The 18,611-nt window shown below is 38.1% G+C and overlaps 1 protein-coding gene across 2 annotated transcripts in view; it reads left to right on the top strand.

The window, feature by feature from the left end:
* The window catches only part of ACO1 (aconitase 1), a 63,182-nt gene that overhangs the window by 25,830 nt on the left and 18,741 nt on the right, over nucleotides 1–18,611 (top strand). For both annotated transcript variants that reach the window (XM_063081804.1, XM_063081805.1), the window contains exons 5-11: nucleotides 10,506–10,575; nucleotides 10,704–10,887; nucleotides 11,378–11,517; nucleotides 13,213–13,384; nucleotides 15,770–15,870; nucleotides 16,827–16,943; nucleotides 17,825–17,984. In XM_063081804.1, coding sequence (XP_062937874.1) covers nucleotides 10,506–10,575; nucleotides 10,704–10,887; nucleotides 11,378–11,517; nucleotides 13,213–13,384; nucleotides 15,770–15,870; nucleotides 16,827–16,943; nucleotides 17,825–17,984 — 944 coding nt within the window. The remainder of the gene's footprint in view (nucleotides 1–10,505; nucleotides 10,576–10,703; nucleotides 10,888–11,377; nucleotides 11,518–13,212; nucleotides 13,385–15,769; nucleotides 15,871–16,826; nucleotides 16,944–17,824; nucleotides 17,985–18,611) is intronic.

Raw genomic sequence — 18,611 nt, 5'->3', positions numbered from 1 at the left:
AAGAAAAAAGAATCAAAGACATTGAAGAAAATCTGAGAGAGATATCAGACAACCTTAGGCGCTCAAATATCCTAGTCATGGGTATTCCAGGAGGGGAGGAAAACAGAGATTGCATTGAAAACATATTCAACAAATTAGTGGCAGAAAACTTCCCAGGTATAGGAAAAATCACAGATCTTCAGATCCAGGAAGCTCAACGATCTCCAAAAGTATTCAACCCCAAAAGGCCTTCTACAAGACATGTTATAGTCAAATTGGCAAAACTCAGAGACAAAGAGAGAATCTTAAAAGCTGCAAGAGAGAAGCATCAAATCACCTATAAGGGAGCCCCAGTCAGGCTAACATCAGACTTTTCATCACAAACCCTAAAAGCCAGAAAGGAATGGGATGATATATTCAAAATACTAAAAGACAAAGATTGCCAGCCAAGAATACTCTACCCTGCAAGGCTGTCCTTCTGAAATGGAGGGCAAATAGTATATTTCACAGACAAACAAAAACTGCAGGAGTTCACTACCACACAACCACCCTTACAAGAAATCCTCAAGGGAGTACTGGGTTTGGTTCCTGAAAAATAACTACCACTGCCATAAAGACCCAAGAAAAATCAAAACCCACTACTACAATAAAAATGGCATTCATGAAGAGAAAACAAACAAACAGAAATGCTATCTACAACCTAAGGAACCAACAAACACAGAAACCAAACAGTAAATCAGAAAGCAAGGAACAAAAGACACCTAAGACAACCAAACAAGCAATAAAATGCTAGGAATTAATCAACACCTTTCAATAACAACTCTTAATGTAAAAGGCTTAAATTCCCCAATCAAAAGACACAGACTGGCTGACTGGATCAAAAAGCAGGACCCAACTATATGCTGCCTACAAGAGACCCACCTCACCCATAAAGATTCACATAGACTAAGAGTGAAAGGATGGAAAAAGATTTGCCATGCAAACAGAAAAGAAAAACGAGCTGGAGTAGCTATTCTTATATCTGACAAAATAGACTTTAAAAGCCATAAAAAGAGACAATGAGGGACACTACTTAATGATAAAAGGACTGATCCATCAAGAAGACATAACAATCATAAATATGTACGCACCCAATGTTGGAGCAGCCAGATTTATAAAACAAACTCTATTAGACCTAAAGAAGGAAATAGACACTAATACCATAATAGCAGGGGACCTGAACACCCCACTGTCAATATTAGACAGATCATCTAGGCAAAGAATCAGTAGAGAAACACAAGATCTAAACAAGACTCTAGATCAATTGGAATTGGCAGATATCTACAGAACATTCCACCCAACAACCTCAGAATATTCATTCTTCTCATCAGCACATGGATCATTCTCCAGGATAGATCACATATTAGGTCACAAATCAAGTCTCAATACATTCAAAAAAATTGGAATTATCTCATGTGTTCTCTCAGACCAACAATGGATTAAAACTAGAAGTCAATAACAAACGAAACTCTGGAAACTATACAAACACATGGAAATTAAACAGCATTCTACTTAATGACATATGGGTAGAAGAAGAAATCAAGCAGGAAATCAAAATATTTATTGAAACTAATGAAAATAATGATACATCATACCAAAACCTGTGGGATACTGCAAAAGCAGTATTAAGGGGGAAATTTATCGGCTTAAATGCTCACCTCAGAAGAATGGAAAGATGGCAAGTGAACAACCTAACACTTCACCTTAAAGAACTAGAAAAACAAGAACAATCCAAACCTAAAGTTAGCAGACGGAAAGAAATCATTAAGATCAGAGCAGAACTTAATGAAATTGAAACCCGAAAAACAATACAAAAGATCAATGAATCAAAAAGTTGGTTTTTTGAAAAGATAAATAAAATTGACAAACCATTAGCATGGCTAACAAAAAAAAGAAGAGAGAAGATTCAAATAACAAAAATTAGAAATGAAAAAGGCGATATTGCAACTGATTCATCTGAAATACAAGGAATCATTCGAGACTACTATAAACAACTATACGCCAACAAATTTGAAAATCTGGAGGAAATGGATAAATTTCTGGACACACACAAGCTCCCAAAACTGAGCCATGAAGATATAGAAAATCTGAACAGACCAATAACAATAAAGGAGATTGAAGCTGTTATCAGAAGGCTCCCAACAAAGAAAAGCCCAAGACCAGATGGATTCACAGCAGAATTTTACCAAACATTCAAAGAGGAATTGACACCGATTCTTGACAAACTATTCCAAAAGATTGAAACAGACACAAATCTCCCAAACTCATTCTATGAAGCAAACATCATCCTGATACCAAAACCAGGTAAAGATATAACCAAAAAAGAAAACTACAGGCCAATATCCTTGATGAATATAGAAGCAAAAATCCTCACTAAAATACTAGCAAACAGAATACAGCAACACACATGTAAAATTATTCACCATGATCAAGTGGAATTCATCCCAGGGATGCAAGGTTGGTTCAACGTACGCAAATCAATAAATGTGATACACCATATTAATAAAGTCAAACACAAGGACCATATGATCATCTCTATAGATGCTAAAAAAGCATTGGATAAAATTCAGCACTCATTCATGACAAAGACCCTCTATAAGTTAGGTATAGAGGGAAAGCATCTCAACATAATTAAAGCCATATATGATATACCCACTGCCAATATCGTCCTGAATGGGGAAAAGCTGAAAGCTTTTCCTTTAAGAACAGGAACTAGACAAGGATGCCCACTCTCACCACTCCAATTCAACATAGGGTTGGAAGTACTAGTCAGAGCAATCAGAGATGAGAAGGAAATAAAGGGCATCCAGATTGGAAAAGATGAAGTCAAACTGTCCCTGTTTGCAGATGACATGATCCTATATATCGAACAGCCTAAAACCTCTACAAAAAAACTCTTGGTATTGATAAATGATTTCAGTACAGTAGCAGGATACAAAATCAACACACAAAAATCAGTAGCATTTCTTTTCTCCAATAGTGAACATGCAGAATGAGAAATCCATAAAGCCTGCCCATTTACAATAGCCACCAAAAGAATAAAATACTTAGGAATTGAGTTAACCAAGGAGGTGAAAAATCTCTATAATGAGAACTACAAACCACTGCTGAGAGAAATTAGAGAGGATACAAGAAGATGGAAAGATATCCCATGCTCTTTGATTGGAAGAATCAACATAGTGAAAATGTCCATACTACCCAAAGTGATATACAAATTCAGTGCAATCCCCATCAAAATTCCAAAGACATTTTTCTCAGAAATGGAAAGAACTATCCAGACATTTATATGGAATAATAAAAGACCACGTGTAGCCAAATCAATGCTGAGCAAAAAAAAATAAATCTGTAGGCATAACACTACCCGACTTTAAGCTATACTACAAAGCTATAATAACCAAAACAGTATGGTACTGGCATAAAAACAGACACACTGATCAATGGAATCAAATAGAGAATCCAGAAGTCAACCCACACACTTACAGCCATCTGATCTTTGACAAAGGCACCAAGCCTATTCACTGGGGAAGGGACTGCCTCTTCAGCAAATGGTGCTGGGAAAACTGGATATCCATATGGAGGAGAATGAAACTAGACCCATACCTCTCACATATACTAAAATCAACTCAAAATGGATTAAGGATTTAAATATAGACCCTGAAACAATAAAACTTCTTAAAGAAAACATAGGAGAAACACTTCAGGAAATAGGACTGGACACAGACTTCATGAATACGACCCCAAAAGCACAGGCAACCAAAGGAAAAATAAACAAATGAGATTATATCAAACTAAAAACCTTCTGCACAGCAAAAGAAACAATTAACAGAGTTAAAAGACAACCACCAGTGGGAGAAAATATTTGCAAAATATACATCTGACAAAGGATTAATATCCAGAATATATAAGGAACTCAAACAACTTTACAAGAAAAAAACAAGCAACCCAATTTAAAAATGGGCAAAAGAGCTAAGTAGGCATTTCTATAAGGAAGATATACAAATGGCCAACAGGCATATGAAAAAATGCTCAACATCACTCAGCATCCTGGAAATGCAAATCAAAACCACATTGAGATACCATCTAACCCCAGTTAGGATGGCTAAAATCCAAAAGACTCTGAACGATAAATGCTGGCGAGGCTGCGGAGAAAAAGGAACTCTCATACATTGTTGGTGGGACTGCAAAATGGTGCAGCCTTTATGGAAAATGGTGTGGAGGTTCCTCAAACAATTGCAGATAGATCTACCATATGACCCAGCTATCCCACTGTTGGGAATATACCCAGAGGAATGGAAATCATCAAGTCGAAGGTATACCTGTTCCCCAATGTTCATTGCAGCACTCTTTACAATAGCCAAGAGTTGGAACCAACCCAAATGTCCATCATCAGATGAGTGGATACGGAAAATGTGGTACATCTACACAATGGAATACTACTCGGCTATAAAAACGAGTGAAATACTGCCATTTGCAACAACATGGATGGACCTTGAGAGAATTATATTAAGTGAAACGAGTCAGGCACAGAAAGAGAAATACCACATGTTCTCACTTACTGGTGGGAGCTAAAAATTAATATATAAATTCACACACACACACACACAAAAAAAACCGGAGGTGGGGGAAGAAGATATAACAACTACAATTCCTTGAAGTTGATACGACAAGCAAACAGAAAGGACATTGTTGTGGGGGGGGAGGAGAGGGAGGAGGGAGGGAGGTTTTGGTAAGGGGCAACAATAATCAACCACAATATATATCGACAAAATAAAATTAAGAAATAAATAAATAAATAAAAAATAAAAATAAGAAAAATAATAAGACCCAGCAGATAAATGGGTAAAGGAAAGTGGACAATTCACAATAAAAGGAAATGCAAATGGTAGTAAACAGTATATAAAGCCTTTTCAATCTTACAAGTAATAAAGAAGTAAAATAAATATGTGATATAATTTTTTCTTATCAATATAATTAAGATTAGAAAATAAACATTATTAATTATAAAGGTATCATGAGGGAGACACTTTTATGCACTGGTGATATCACTGTAAATTAGAAATCATGAAAACAATATCTATGAAGACCTTAGAAATTTCTGTATCCTTTGTTTTGGAATTTCTACTTCTAAGCATACCTTTAATAGATCACTGAAGTTCAGAAAAAGCTTAATGGCCAATAATGTTTATTAAAGTATTATTTGTAAGTAGAAATCTAGAAACATTCTATATGTCCAACAAAGGAGAATGGCTTTTAAATTATGGTATATCCCTAAGTGAATTATTAGGTAACCTTTACAGTTAGGGTTACAAAGTGCTTAATAACACTCAGAACATGCTCATGATATAGTTCAATAAATGAGATACTAAACTGTGTATGTAGAGTGAGCTCAGCTAGATGAAAAGTTATGCAGGGATTAAAAGATTGAAAAGAGGTGCCAAACTGCTAAGCAGTTATCTCAGGTGTTGTATTTGGTCTTTATTTATTTTTGCAATAAGAAGCTATTATTTTTATGATTTAAAAAAGTCATTTAAGAATATGAAACAAACCACTCAGAGGAAAACAAAAACAAAAACATCTTTATTTGCTTCCTTGAGGATTTAAGTGGGTTCCAGGGCTGGCTGGTTAGTTCAGTTGGTTAGAGCGTGGTGCTGATAACACCAAGGTCCAGGGTTTGATCCCTGTACCAACCAGCTGCCAAAAAAAAGAATTAAACGTATTCCATACACCCTCAAAAGAAACTTAGAAAATGGTCATCTGCAAATTAATATTGCCAGTATCTAAACCAGATAAATTCATGATAAAGAGAAATCTGCTTTGTTCTCTGAATTGACAGTTCTTGGAACAGACTGGAATACTTGCCAATGCTTCACTTTCTTTGGACTCTGAAAGCATCCTTAGGCGATGTGTCTTTTTTTTCCCCTTTAAACCATGTGAACTCAATTTAATGTTTTGGTTTCAAAGGGAAGAGCTAAAAATATATGTGTAAAATGTTGGATATTTGACAATAAGGATGTTTCCTGAAGTCCTACTTCAGAAGTTGTAAAAATAGCCTCACAAAATCACGGCCAACTGCATCTTTCTTGGAGACTCTCATTGATGTTGATGGGTTTACCTTCATTTCACTGGCCTGGAAGGTGACAGTACTGGTGGAGACAGAATTGTAATTATTTTCATGACTAAAGTCTATCGACTCAGAATTCAAAGAGCTCGTGGCTGTTAATGCATCACTGCATCTGGGTCATCACCAAGTTCACTGTGATTTTTTTTTTTCCTTTAGACCTTGACTTCCCTTAACTTTGCTTTCAATTTTTTATGGACCTTTTTCATTTACACTGTAGTTCTGAAAACATTATTATAAAAACAGCAAAATTCAGTGGTAAACTTTGACCTAGATTGATATCCAAATCTAGTGTTCACACACACAGGGTGCTTCAAAAAGTTCATGAAAAAATAAAAGATAATAAAAATCTTTCTATGAATTTTTGGAGTACCCTCATGTATAATTAGAATCTTCCTGTTAAAAGTGGTTTTGATGGTGTTTTTTTGTTTTTATTTCTTGAATTTTGGTTTTGCAATTTGACCTCCTGGTCTCTTCCCTTATTTTTGTAAGGATTTAAGTGTGATATGTCTCAACCCGTGTGGAACTGTGTGCTGTGGGCTTATTTCCAGCTCCATTTCCAGAAATGAGCTAGAAAAACTGGGTAAGGGGTGGTAGAGTGGAAATTTCTCAGTTAAATATGTCTAAGTTCTTTGCCTGGTTTGAATAATACTAATTGGCCTTACACTATATTTAGGAATTAAGGATCTAACTAACACATTATTGTAAAGTTACACTAAGTTATCTCAGAAATAACCCCCCCCCCCAAGAAGAGTTTCGTAACAATTTCTGATGATATTTCATGACAATGAAACTATCTCCTCTATAAATATTGTTTGTGATTTCTGGAGCACCATTAGATGTAATTCTTAGAAACTTTGAACTACGTCCAAATATGAATTCCAATTAAGTAACTAAGGAGAAATTTCTTCTTTAGTCTGTGAGGCCATCCACATTCTTATTAAAAGAGATCTTATTAAAAGCTCACTAGATTGGGCTAATTTAGGAAAGTTTTGAGTGGTAGAAAAATGTGAATTCTAGGTCTGTTTATTGATTTCAATAACTAGAATGAGGCTAACTGAGCCAAGATTAGCATAATGAATGTTTTGTTTTCATGAGGAAATAGGTTTTTACTTGGAATTACTGTATCCTAAAACAGCCTAAGCACTTCTGGCATCTGCTTGTCCTGTGAATATGTTGTTTCCATCAAACTGATGTCCCCAGCGTTTTCTGCGGTAAATATTCCTCTTCAACCCTGCTTGTGCTGTGAGAAGCTCCCTCCTAATGCTGGAGGGAAGAGGACGAGGATAATGACTAGAAGCCCGGAAGTGCTGAAGTGCAGCAGAAGAGATGGGGGCACGAGGGGCATGGGCCACATGTGGTTAAGAGTCTCACGTCTACTGGAGCAAACCATGGTCGGAGATGTCTTCTTCTTTTTTTAATTAAGTCAGTTAACAGACCTACTGTGTGCCAGTATTTATTCAAGAATCAGGTTAGTTTAGAAGAGGAGAGAGGTTAATGAACACACAACTTTAATGCAATTGGTAAGTAGTCACCACAAGAAGGGACAAATCAGAGGATCAGACTTGGGAATCAGAGGGTCCTCCAAGGAGTGTCACTTGATCTGATCCTGAAGCATGTTTACCAGGGAAAGAAGAGCTGGACAAGGCATTCTGCTTAGAGAATAGAGTGTGCCAAAGGCATGAGAAAAAGTAGGGTTTGGGGAAGAGTACGAGGGCTACAGCATGGCTGAAGCTGAGAGTCTGGACTGGAGGATAAGAGAGGGCTTATAAAGAAGGTCAGATTGAAGGACTTCATTTTTTAAGACCAGGAATTTGTACTTTGTTAGAAAATGGGAAGCCATTGGCAGATTCAAGTTGATGCACAGTGATCTGTATTTTGGAAACGCATTCTGGTGACAGTGCAAAGGTAGGTTGAATGGACTGACAAAGAAACTGGTCGGCTACTTTTGGAATAAACACTTTGATAGCTGTAGGTACTAAGTGGTAGGAGAGGAGATCATTAGATGAGATGGGGACAGACAGGAAAGAGAAAGAGATTTGGGAAAGAAGGCCAAGCATTAGGGTTATGACCTGTTGAGTCTGTGGTACCCGAGGTATTCCTTATAGATGCCCAAGACACAGTGGAAACATGAATCTGGACCTGAAGAGGCAGGTGGGAACTGGGGGGATATAGCACTCAGCGTACCAGTGAGAAGGTGACATGAGTACCTTGAGGAGCAGCTGTGTCTCCTCTGGAGCATTTGCTGACTTGGGTGTCTGCACTGGTATCCCACCTTGATCTGCTCTACCAGGGTCTCCTTTCTCTTTTTCTTCCTTTTGCCTTTCTCTAACGTGCACACATTCACAGACATTTATTCTCTCAGGCAGGGATCAGCACTCTTTTTCTGTAAAGGATTGGTAGTAAATATTTTAGGCTTTGCTGGCCATGTACTATCTCTGTCACATATTCTCCCCCCATCCCCTCCACCACTGCCAGCCTTCAAAAATGTAGAAATCATTCTTTGCTCAAGCATATACAGGCATTGGTTCAGATTTGGCCCGCAGGCTATAGTTTGTAGAACCCTGCTCTGAGGCAGTCTTGGGAGTTGATCCCATTAAAGCAAATGACACTTAAACCTTGGAGAATATTCACTTCAAGAGAGAAAGAGAAAAAAATCAGTGTGGTAACTGAATGTGTTTTTTGCAAGATAAATAATTTGAGCCTCTAGTCCTTTTCTTCTCAAGGAATGCCTGCCCGTTTTTCTCTGGCTGACATCCTTCAGACTACATTGATGGCATTCTGGACCCCCTGGTCCAAGTTCATGACCCTATCTGAGTGCTCTCACAGCACTCTGGACTTGCCATGTCAGGCACTGATGATCACACGCCTTCATAGTTGCTGGTTGCTTCTCTATATCTCTCACCAGGATTTGAGCTCCAAGTGGCCATGAACTTGCAGCTTCTGCACCCTTTTTTTTTTTTTCCTTTCTGCTTATGCCTGGCATGTGGCACGTGATAGGTTCTCAGTAGATAATAAGTGAAGGGAGGCGTGGGTGGGAAGTAAAGTATGGTAGTTAAGGCAGAGACTCCAAGGCCAGTCAGCCCGGGTTCTGATGACAGGCATCTGACCTTGGACAAGTTATCTAACTTTTCTGTGCCTTACCTGCTGTTCCTGTACATTGATAACAGTAGTATCTACGTGAGGGATTGTTACAATGACTGAATGAATTCACCTGTGTAAAGCACTGAGCGCCTGTAAGATAGTGTTGCACCTTAGCTGCTGCTGCTGTTCTTGTGGTGGTGATGGTTTGATTACTGCTACCACCATTTCTGCAACAGTCTCTGTAACTACCACTTCAGGGAGACTGTATGGTGTAGGGATTAAGAGTATCAACCTTGGAGTCAGTCTGCCTGAGATTCAATTCCAGTTCCACCATTTACTGTGTGGTCATGAGTGAATTTCTTAACCTCTCTGTGTCTCAGTTTTCTCATTTGAAAATATGGATATTAGTTATATCAAACTCAAAGGGTTATTATGGAGACTAAATGAGAAAATTAAAGCATTTAGAATAGTGGCTGGTTCCTAGTAATGTCAGTGTTAACGATTATATAATTGATGAAGTGTGAGTTAGGTCTTAGCTATTAATTTTACTGTCCTTTCCTATGTCACTCAATCCTATGATGTACAATTTATAAGTGCCTTCTGTATGCTGAACCTGCCACGTTTTGACTTAATTTACCTTGACTTAAAACAATGCAGTTTGATTATAAAAACCCCAGAAAATCTTCTTGAGGCCCCAAATTGTCCTGCAAGACTGAATGACTTTGAGTAAATTACAGCATATAACCTGTGGTGTGCAGATGTAATGGATGGCACCATCCTCACCCACCTCTGTTCAACAGATAAGCGATGGTGATTCTATAAATGGCTGAGCTCCTGGTGTTGCTGGCTCCCCATCTCCCAAAATAAGCAGATGAAAATGCCAGCCCAGACAGCTCCGCTCGGGATGCTGTTATATAACAACGTCATAGATGAAAAATAGGTACACAAACAAGGGTTCTTTAAATGTCTAACCTGCTGTTATATAAATGTCTTGAGTCTGTTCCTGAGAGTCAGACCTTATGATTAGTTTAACTTGAATTCTGTTTATGTTTTGTGCTTATCAGGTTTAAAGGCATTGTAGGAATCACTGGAACCAAGCAATAATTATTCTTTTTACTTTCACTACTTGCCTCTCCTTTTCCGTATTGTGATAGTCACAAATGAACTCCTAGCAATGCCCGGCAAGCTGTGGATGCAGTTGCTGTTTTGATTATTCATCACTGTACATTTGACCAGTAACATTTTAAGCCTCAAAATTTATACGTTTGGTTTTTCTCTCTGACAGGGCAGACAGTTTACAGAAGAATCAAGACTTGGAATTTGAAAGAAATAGAGAACGATTTGAGTTTTTAAAGGTACGGACAATTTGATTCTGCTGTTTGGTTTTCTGTGTATGTGGGGCACGAGGCAGCGGTGCCAGGGAGATGAGCCGAGTCAAAGTCTGTCAGGTTTTCATAGTGTTCTTTCCATTTTTCAATCTTAGTGGGGTTCCCAGGCCTTTCACAACATGAGGATTATTCCCCCTGGCTCAGGAATCATCCACCAAGTGAACCTGGAATATTTGGCAAGAGTGGTATTCGATCAGGATGGGTACTATTACCCAGACAGCCTCGTGGGCACTGACTCGCACACTACCATGATTGACGGTTTGGGTGTTCTCGGTTGGGGTGAGTATTCTTCGCAGTTTCTGTTCTAGGGCATGCAACTTAATTCACTTTTTTGAGGCCATTATATCCCAGTAGCATGAAATTGTATGTCCAAAGTATCAGAAAGGTATTTTTGTCTGTTTTGTCCACTGCTGTATTTCCAGTGCCTAGAAAAGCACCTCGCACCTAGTAGGCACTCATTATTTATGTTTGGAAGAGTGAACCGGGGGAATAAGAGTTAAGGGCATTTAGCATAAATGAAAATCATTTAGGTTGTTTGTTAAAAATGCAGACTCTTGAACCCTACTCCCCATAAGGTATGGTACCACACTTTGAGAAACACTTGTTAAAAATTCTGTAGAGGGAAATAGAGAAAAATAACTGATTTTCATAGAAGCATAACTCTGTACCAGTTAAATATTGTAGCTGTATTTATTACCTGCTAATGACACTGAATTTATGCCTGAGGGATATACTGTAGTGAGAAGAATGAAAGCATTGTTCACTGCAGGTGTGGGTGGAATAGAAGCAGAAGCTGTCATGCTGGGTCAGCCAATCAGCATGGTGCTTCCCCAGGTGATTGGCTACAGGCTGATGGGAAAGCCTCACCCTCTTGTAACATCCACTGACATCGTGCTCACAATTACCAAGGTAACGATAAGCTGCCTCTTCTGTGGTCCTGGAATATTGTAATGACAAAGAGGAAATACATAATGGAGTCTCTGTTGGTTTTCATGTGCTCTAGAAATGCTAGGAAACTATGTTGATGATTTCAAAAAGACATGAGATAAGGGAAGTATTCTGTTAAGCTTAGATAGTTATGTTCATTTTACTCTTCTATTACCGAGTGGATCTTTATCTTAAATTTTTTTTTAAATTGTGAAATAGTTTAAAATATACAGAAATTAAAATGACATTCATATGCACACCACCTAGATTTAACAGTTAATAACATTTTGCTGTATGTGCTTCAGAAGTCTCTCTGTATATATTTAAATAAATAATATGTAATTTTTATAGCTAAAGCCACGCTTCCCATGCCTAGAAATAATTACCGTCCTGAGGTTGTGAGAATCATTCCCATGCGTGTGTTTATACTTTTAGTACATTTTTTCCACATGGTTCTTCTTTATATGTAAATAGCAAAATTAGTTTCAAGAACGATATTTGGTTTCTTTATTCTCTTCTCTCTATTATAAGTTATATTATGGTAACAGATATTTCTCCAAGCTGGAAAATACTAGTTTTCTTCTTTAGCCCTCATAGGAAATTATCTTTTTTGTGAATTACTTGCTTTGCAAAAAGAAGGCTGTTTTATTTTGCAAGACTATTGGAAAAACCATGGTTTTTTATTATCACAAGGATGATTTTTTCTAGTTGTATAGTTTGGAGGCTTGGGGTCTTTTGCCTGGACACTGTACTGTTAAAGACCATAAAAATTTATCTTTGATTTAATCTTCATGGAATTTGGAATTGGATTTATTTAGCTTATCACAAATGTCTGTGCACTGTTCTCCAGATATAGAATAGGAGATATAATAGGACTTACCCACAAAATTTGGCAGAATCCCACCTAGCCAAAAGAGCCTATCCATGTAGTTGTCCACTGTCCATGAAACTGGCTTCATGCAGGGTTAAGAGGGTCACTTGGGCCTTAACCCTAGATGATGGCTTATGTGGAAAAGATATGGAGAGTCAGACTGTCTGGATCTTTTGGTTACATTTGACTTGTACTTGTAGCATGAGTTTTGAAAATAAGTCATTTATTTACTCAACTAGTGCAAGTAATAATTTATTAGGGTTGAAAGAATTTAACATTTAGCACTTGTAGGCACTTCCAATTTTCTCATTAGAGAGAGAAACAGAGTGTTTCTCATTTTGAAAAACTTTTCTTAATGTTTTTTGTATTTTGGGCATGCTTTTTTAAAAAATAAGAACTATTTTGACATAATCTTAGATTTACAGGGGTGTTGGAATAATGATAGTACAGAGAGTTTCTTTTTTTTTCTCCCAGCCTCTCCTCATGTTAACATCTTACATAACTGTGGCACGTTTATCAAAACTAAGAAGCTAGCATTGATATGGTACTCAGCTAAACTACAGACTTCACCAGTTTTTTTCAGTAATGTCCATCCCTTTTCTGTTCCAGGATGCAACCCAGCATACCATCTTGTATTTAGTTGCCATTGCTTTATAAATTTTATTTTTAAAAGTAATGAAAGATATGTTGGGCTAATTTATTGTGTTTATTCACAAGGCTAATTTATAAGAATTGCAAGGTGACTGTTCTGCACTTTAAACACAGGCTAACAAGTCTCAGACTTTTCTATTATTTCTGCTGCTTAGCACCTCCGCCAGGTTGGGGTAGTGGGCAAATTTGTGGAGTTCTTTGGGCCAGGAGTAGCCCAGTTGTCCATTGCCGACCGAGCTACGATTGCTAACATGTGTCCCGAGTATGGAGCAACTGCTGCCTTTTTCCCGGTTGATGAAGTTAGTATCCAGTACCTGGTGCAGACAGGTAAGTGAAGGACTGTGAAAGCAGAGGGGTCTTGGTAAAAGTTTCATAGAATGCTAAGAATCAGAGCACTGCCTTCTGCCTCCACCCACAGAGTACACTGGGTTAGAGTTACACAGGTTTTTTTACTTGTCTGTGGAGTTAAACAGGTTGTTGCAATTTAAGGAGGTGTGAGATAGCATTGGTATGGCCAATAGAAAGAGCTCAGGTACTTCAGAAGCCTGGATATTTATACCAGTCTTCTACATCTAGTTTTTTAACAGTAAGCAAGTGATCTTAGCAGTGGTGCGGGATGTCTGTGCAACACCTGTTGTGTACTGGGCAATTGGTGTGTGTTTGCTGTTAACTTCTTTACACATCTATTGGATGGATTGATGAGTTAATTAACTAAGAGGAGAGAAAACTGAGGATCAAAGAGGTGCTATTACCCAAAGCTAATAAATAGCAGAGCCAGAATCCAAGCCTGCAGCTGCCCAGCTCCAAACAGGAGGGCCTGTGTAACACCCCTCAGGGGTGTCCAAAAGGTGAAATAAGAGACCTCTGTGAAGGCATTTTGAAACTTCCACAGATTTTTAACCCTGTATCTATTGGTTTAGAAATTGACTTTTAACTTTGAGAAAGCTTTTTTTTAAAAAAAATTTCTCAAGTTTATTTTAAAAACATTAAATATTCATTCAGTCATTCATTTAACAAATTATCAGTATCTGATCTAGGTCGTAGAGATACAGCAGTGAGCCAGGTAAATAAAGTCCCTGCTGTCAGGAGCTTACGTTACAGCCAGGGAGAAGGACAGCAAACAAGTAAATAAGCACGTAAGTGTGATAGTGTAAACAAAAGCAGGGATGGTGGTTCAGGCACCCCAGAGGTGCTTTTTACTTATAGGAAGGTCAGCAAAGGGCTCCTAGAGGTGAAATGTAAACAGATGTCTGTGTGAAGTGAGGGGACAAGCCATGGGAAGGGTTTCATGAGGATCTTACAGACTCCAAGTAAATCCAAGTCTTCTCCCGTAGCCCGAGGAACTTCCTCTGGAAGTAGCAACGATTGTGATAGAAACACTGACTTAAAAAAATGTTTTTATTAAATATAACCACATTGGAATTGATTAATACATCCTCATTTCCCAAAGGATTTGAGGTGAAAAAGATGTAAGAATAAAAGAACAGAATAAATAGTTGAAGGAATCAGCCTAGAGAAGAGAAGGGAAGGGATGGTGGGCTGGGTAAAGGGAAGAAAACTTCAAAATACATCCAGAGGTAAGATTTTTCGTTTCTGTGGTGCTGGCCACTAAACTTCTTAGTGACCCAGTACCAAATTTGTAACATCTGTTACACTGAAACAAACATACTGCTTCCGAAGAGGACAACCCTTTCTTGTACTACACCCTAAGAGAAGTTTCTCCTGTTCATCCTAATGGAGAGGATGGCATGGGATATAATGAACAATGGGCTCAAAAACGGGTCATGAGAAATATGTTAATGAAGCCCCTACAGCTGTCTTTTATGAGATCCATGCAGAAAGCTGATGACCTTTACAATTCAGCTAAAACAAACAAACAAAATTCTAATCTAATGTAGACCCCATAATCAAGCCTTCAATCTCATTTAACTGTCAGAGAAATGGGTGGAGTGCATGCCCAAAGGGCATATTTTGTGAGAATTATCTTCTACACCAGGATCTTGGTAAAAAGTTAATAGCAGAGGGTTCAGGGTCATATTTCAGGTCATGAGTTACATACAGCTTTGGACTTTGGAGTCAAACTCAAGCTTAGATCCTGGCTCTGCCATCTGCTGGCTGTGTTCTGTGAGAAAGTTACTCAGTACCTGCCGGAGCCTCCATGTCCTCACCTATCAATGAGAATAATAATAGTGCTGTCTCATAAGGTCATGATAAAAGATTAGATTGAGGTAATGCATTTAAAATGTTTAGCACACAGTACCAGGCACACAGACGGTGCTCAGTAGCTGGTAGTTTGGGATGGGGGAGGTGGGTTATTATTTTAACAATAATAATGTGGAATGCTGAGAGTCCGTATGGCCAGCTGAAGGGAAATGCGTAGGTGTGCTTTGACAATTGGCTAAGACTTAGGATTCTCCTAATTAAGGGCCACAACCAAAAAAGAGGGGGAGTATCTATAGGTAGAACAGGAAACTTTTTCAGAAAATAGTCACTTTAATAAGAGCAATAAATCAGTTAATAGCCCATAATAAAAAGCAGCATTAACTAGAGAGTCAAACAATTAGCTTGAAAGTTGAAATATCAACAGAGCTGTTGGTGTGTGTAGGTGAAATGCAGATTACTTATATAATTGCTGATGGAAGTATTCATTCATGGTCTTTAACCAAGAAATATTAACATAGGTTACTTGTTGCTCCTTAAAATACCATTTAGGTCGTGATGAAAAAAAGGTAAAGCACATTAAAAAATATCTTCAGGCTGCAGGAATGTTTCGAGATTTCAGTGATTCCTCTCAAGATCCAGACTTCGCCCAGGTAGGGGAACACCTTCCTCAAACATGTGTTTCCTCTTCCTCAAGGCTGCAATTTTAGTCATGTGTGTTTTTTTTGGGGGGGGGTGCAATTGTGGGAAATTAGTTACTGCCAAGTCATTGCAGGAGAACAGGGTGTTAAAAGGCTAACAAATCAAAAGGATAAGGAAATTGTAAACAAAATGATATAACTTCCTACATTCCTACTGGCCTAATCGTTTTAAGTTGTGTGTGCCTATTTTTCAAACTGCCGATTCACGCCTCTCATGTGGAAGATGGTTGAAAAGACTTTACTGGAGAAACTAAAGCTATTTGAAAGCTAAGGCCATCATTACTATAGACATGGGAAGAAGTGAGGTGTGAACTTATCAATTAGTTCTACTTATCCTATGACTTCCCTTTATTTTCTAGGGTACAAACTGAATCCTCATTTTTCTAGACAGCCAAGATTGGAGGGTAAACTAGACTTGGGACCCTTGTTTTGTTCATATTACATTGAGGGAAAGAAATATTCGATTAGACAAAGATCATTTCCTGGCATTGATGACTTTAAGGCTGCCTTCCTCCCCAAATCACCTTAGAAGAATAAAAGTTTATGTACTATTTCAATAGACAATCCTTCTCAACGTAACACAGAGATAAAAAGCATGTATGACCTGCTTTACAAGGACAGACAAGTGGAAGACGCTGGGCAGCAACTACAACATCCACCCTGGTCTTTCTGAGCAGCGACAAGGGTTCCTGCCTGTCTCACACTCCTTAGATACCCATCTTGATCTTGGGAAAGTAATCACTTAAGTGTTAAGACGAACATTAATGTCCTTGTTTTTGAATGTGGTAGTTTCCTTTGTTTACTTGCCTGTTTTTATTGTTGTGATGTTTTTAATTCTCTGGCATACCTTGTGTTTCTTCTTTGTGAGTATAATATGAATTCTGTAATTTTTTCTTTTGAGTAAACAGGTTGTGGAGTTAGATTTGAAAATAGTAGTACCTTGCTGCAGTGGACCCAAAAGGCCTCAGGACAAAGTCGCGGTGTCTGACATGAAGAAGGACTTTGAGAGCTGCCTTGGAGCTAAGGTAGGGCCTGGGAGACACGGGTATTGAAATCCTCCTGACTCCGCGCCATGACCGGTTTCTTAGTCCAGGTTTTCACCCCACTCGATGATGAACCCTGAAGCCTGGTAAACATCTCACCTCCTTTTCACAGGACTCTCACCACATTGTTCACTGTGTTTACCAGGCTTTGCTGGCCACTGTACTTTTGTTCCTGCCACTCCCCATCTGGTCATGTCCTGTTCTGTTAGTTCTATAAGACTCAGTTTAGCTTCCAGCTCCTCTGCAACGTAGCCTCAGAATCTCGTAGCAGAAAGTCATCTTTCCCTCATTTGAAACTTCATGCCACTTGGTCTGAAACCATTTGATGGCATTCATATTCTTTAACTTACATTGTTGGTATTTTATTTGCATGTGTGATTTCCCTTACTGGACTGTACATATGAGAATAGGATTTGTGTCAGACTCACTGTGGTATCCCACAGAGTACCCAGCATAACATCTTGTATGCAATAGATTTACAATAAACATTTCCCAAATGAGTGGTTAATATGTGTGATGGATTTTATGTATGGGACACCAGCATTATACCAAACGTTCAGTTATACTGTGTTTGCCTTATTGATCATGATTAGTTAAAACTGGTCAAAATGGCACCTTTTTTAAAATTTCTGTAAGATTAGAATCAGTATCCTCAGTCAGTATGTATCTATTAAACTGTACAGTAATGTCATCAAGTTCTGTTTACAGTAACTTTGAACTAAATTTGTAGTTTTAGCATTTTCATTTTTTAGGTGGGAAGGAGGTATTTGTTATTTTTCTTCCTATAACAAGATATATATATCTCGCATATATATTTTTTCTTCCTATATGTAATATATATGTATATTTTTTTCTTTCTATAGCAAGGATTTAAAGGATTCCAAGTTGCTCTGGACCATCATAATGACCACAAGACATTTATCTATGATAATAGTGAATTCACCCTTGCTCATGGTTCTGTGGTCATCGCTGCCATTACTAGCTGCACAAACACCAGTAATCCATCTGTGATGTTAGGAGCAGGTAAACAAATCTGAATGCATCCCCATGGTCATATGGACTTGTAGGTGGAACTCTCCCGAGATTCTGCATGTAGTTCCCTGAACCTTGTCTTTTCCAGAAGTAGAGATTTATTGGCCCAGATATATACACAATAAATAGCATCCAAAGCAAAGTGTGTGAAATAGAATACCTAATGCATAAGTCTTTCTCTTTAGAATTAACAGAAAATAAGTAGAGGAAAACAAAAGAAGCTGAATTTCTGGCAAAGCCTAGAATGTTGTGTTGGACTTTGGAAGGAAAAAAACACTGTCATCGTGTCATAGACTTTGTTCTCTAAAAACCGTGACCAGCAGAATTTAGTACTGTCTTGGGTTTGTTGGCAAATGCATCCGAATTAGGGCACAGGGCGCTGGTTGATAAAATGCAGTGCACCTGACCTGTTGTGCAATTCTAGTTAAGTAGTTAACATTTACATGCAGGGTCTCTTTTTTACATAATAAGTTCTCTTTAGTTTCCAAGTTTTTAGTCATCCCTGACTTTCTCTTTTATCCTAAGATTAAGCAGTGCCAACAGTTCTTAATTTATGGGCATAAGAGAACTTCTTTGTCTAAGGGTTCATCTGTTGTCACCTAACCTCTCCTTATTTGG

This window comes from Cynocephalus volans, chromosome 17, assembly GCF_027409185.1.
Source record: "Cynocephalus volans isolate mCynVol1 chromosome 17, mCynVol1.pri, whole genome shotgun sequence".
NCBI lineage: Eukaryota > Metazoa > Chordata > Mammalia > Dermoptera > Cynocephalidae > Cynocephalus > Cynocephalus volans.
Note: the sequence above shows the minus strand (reverse complement) of the source record. Positions and strands in the feature narration are given on the sequence as shown.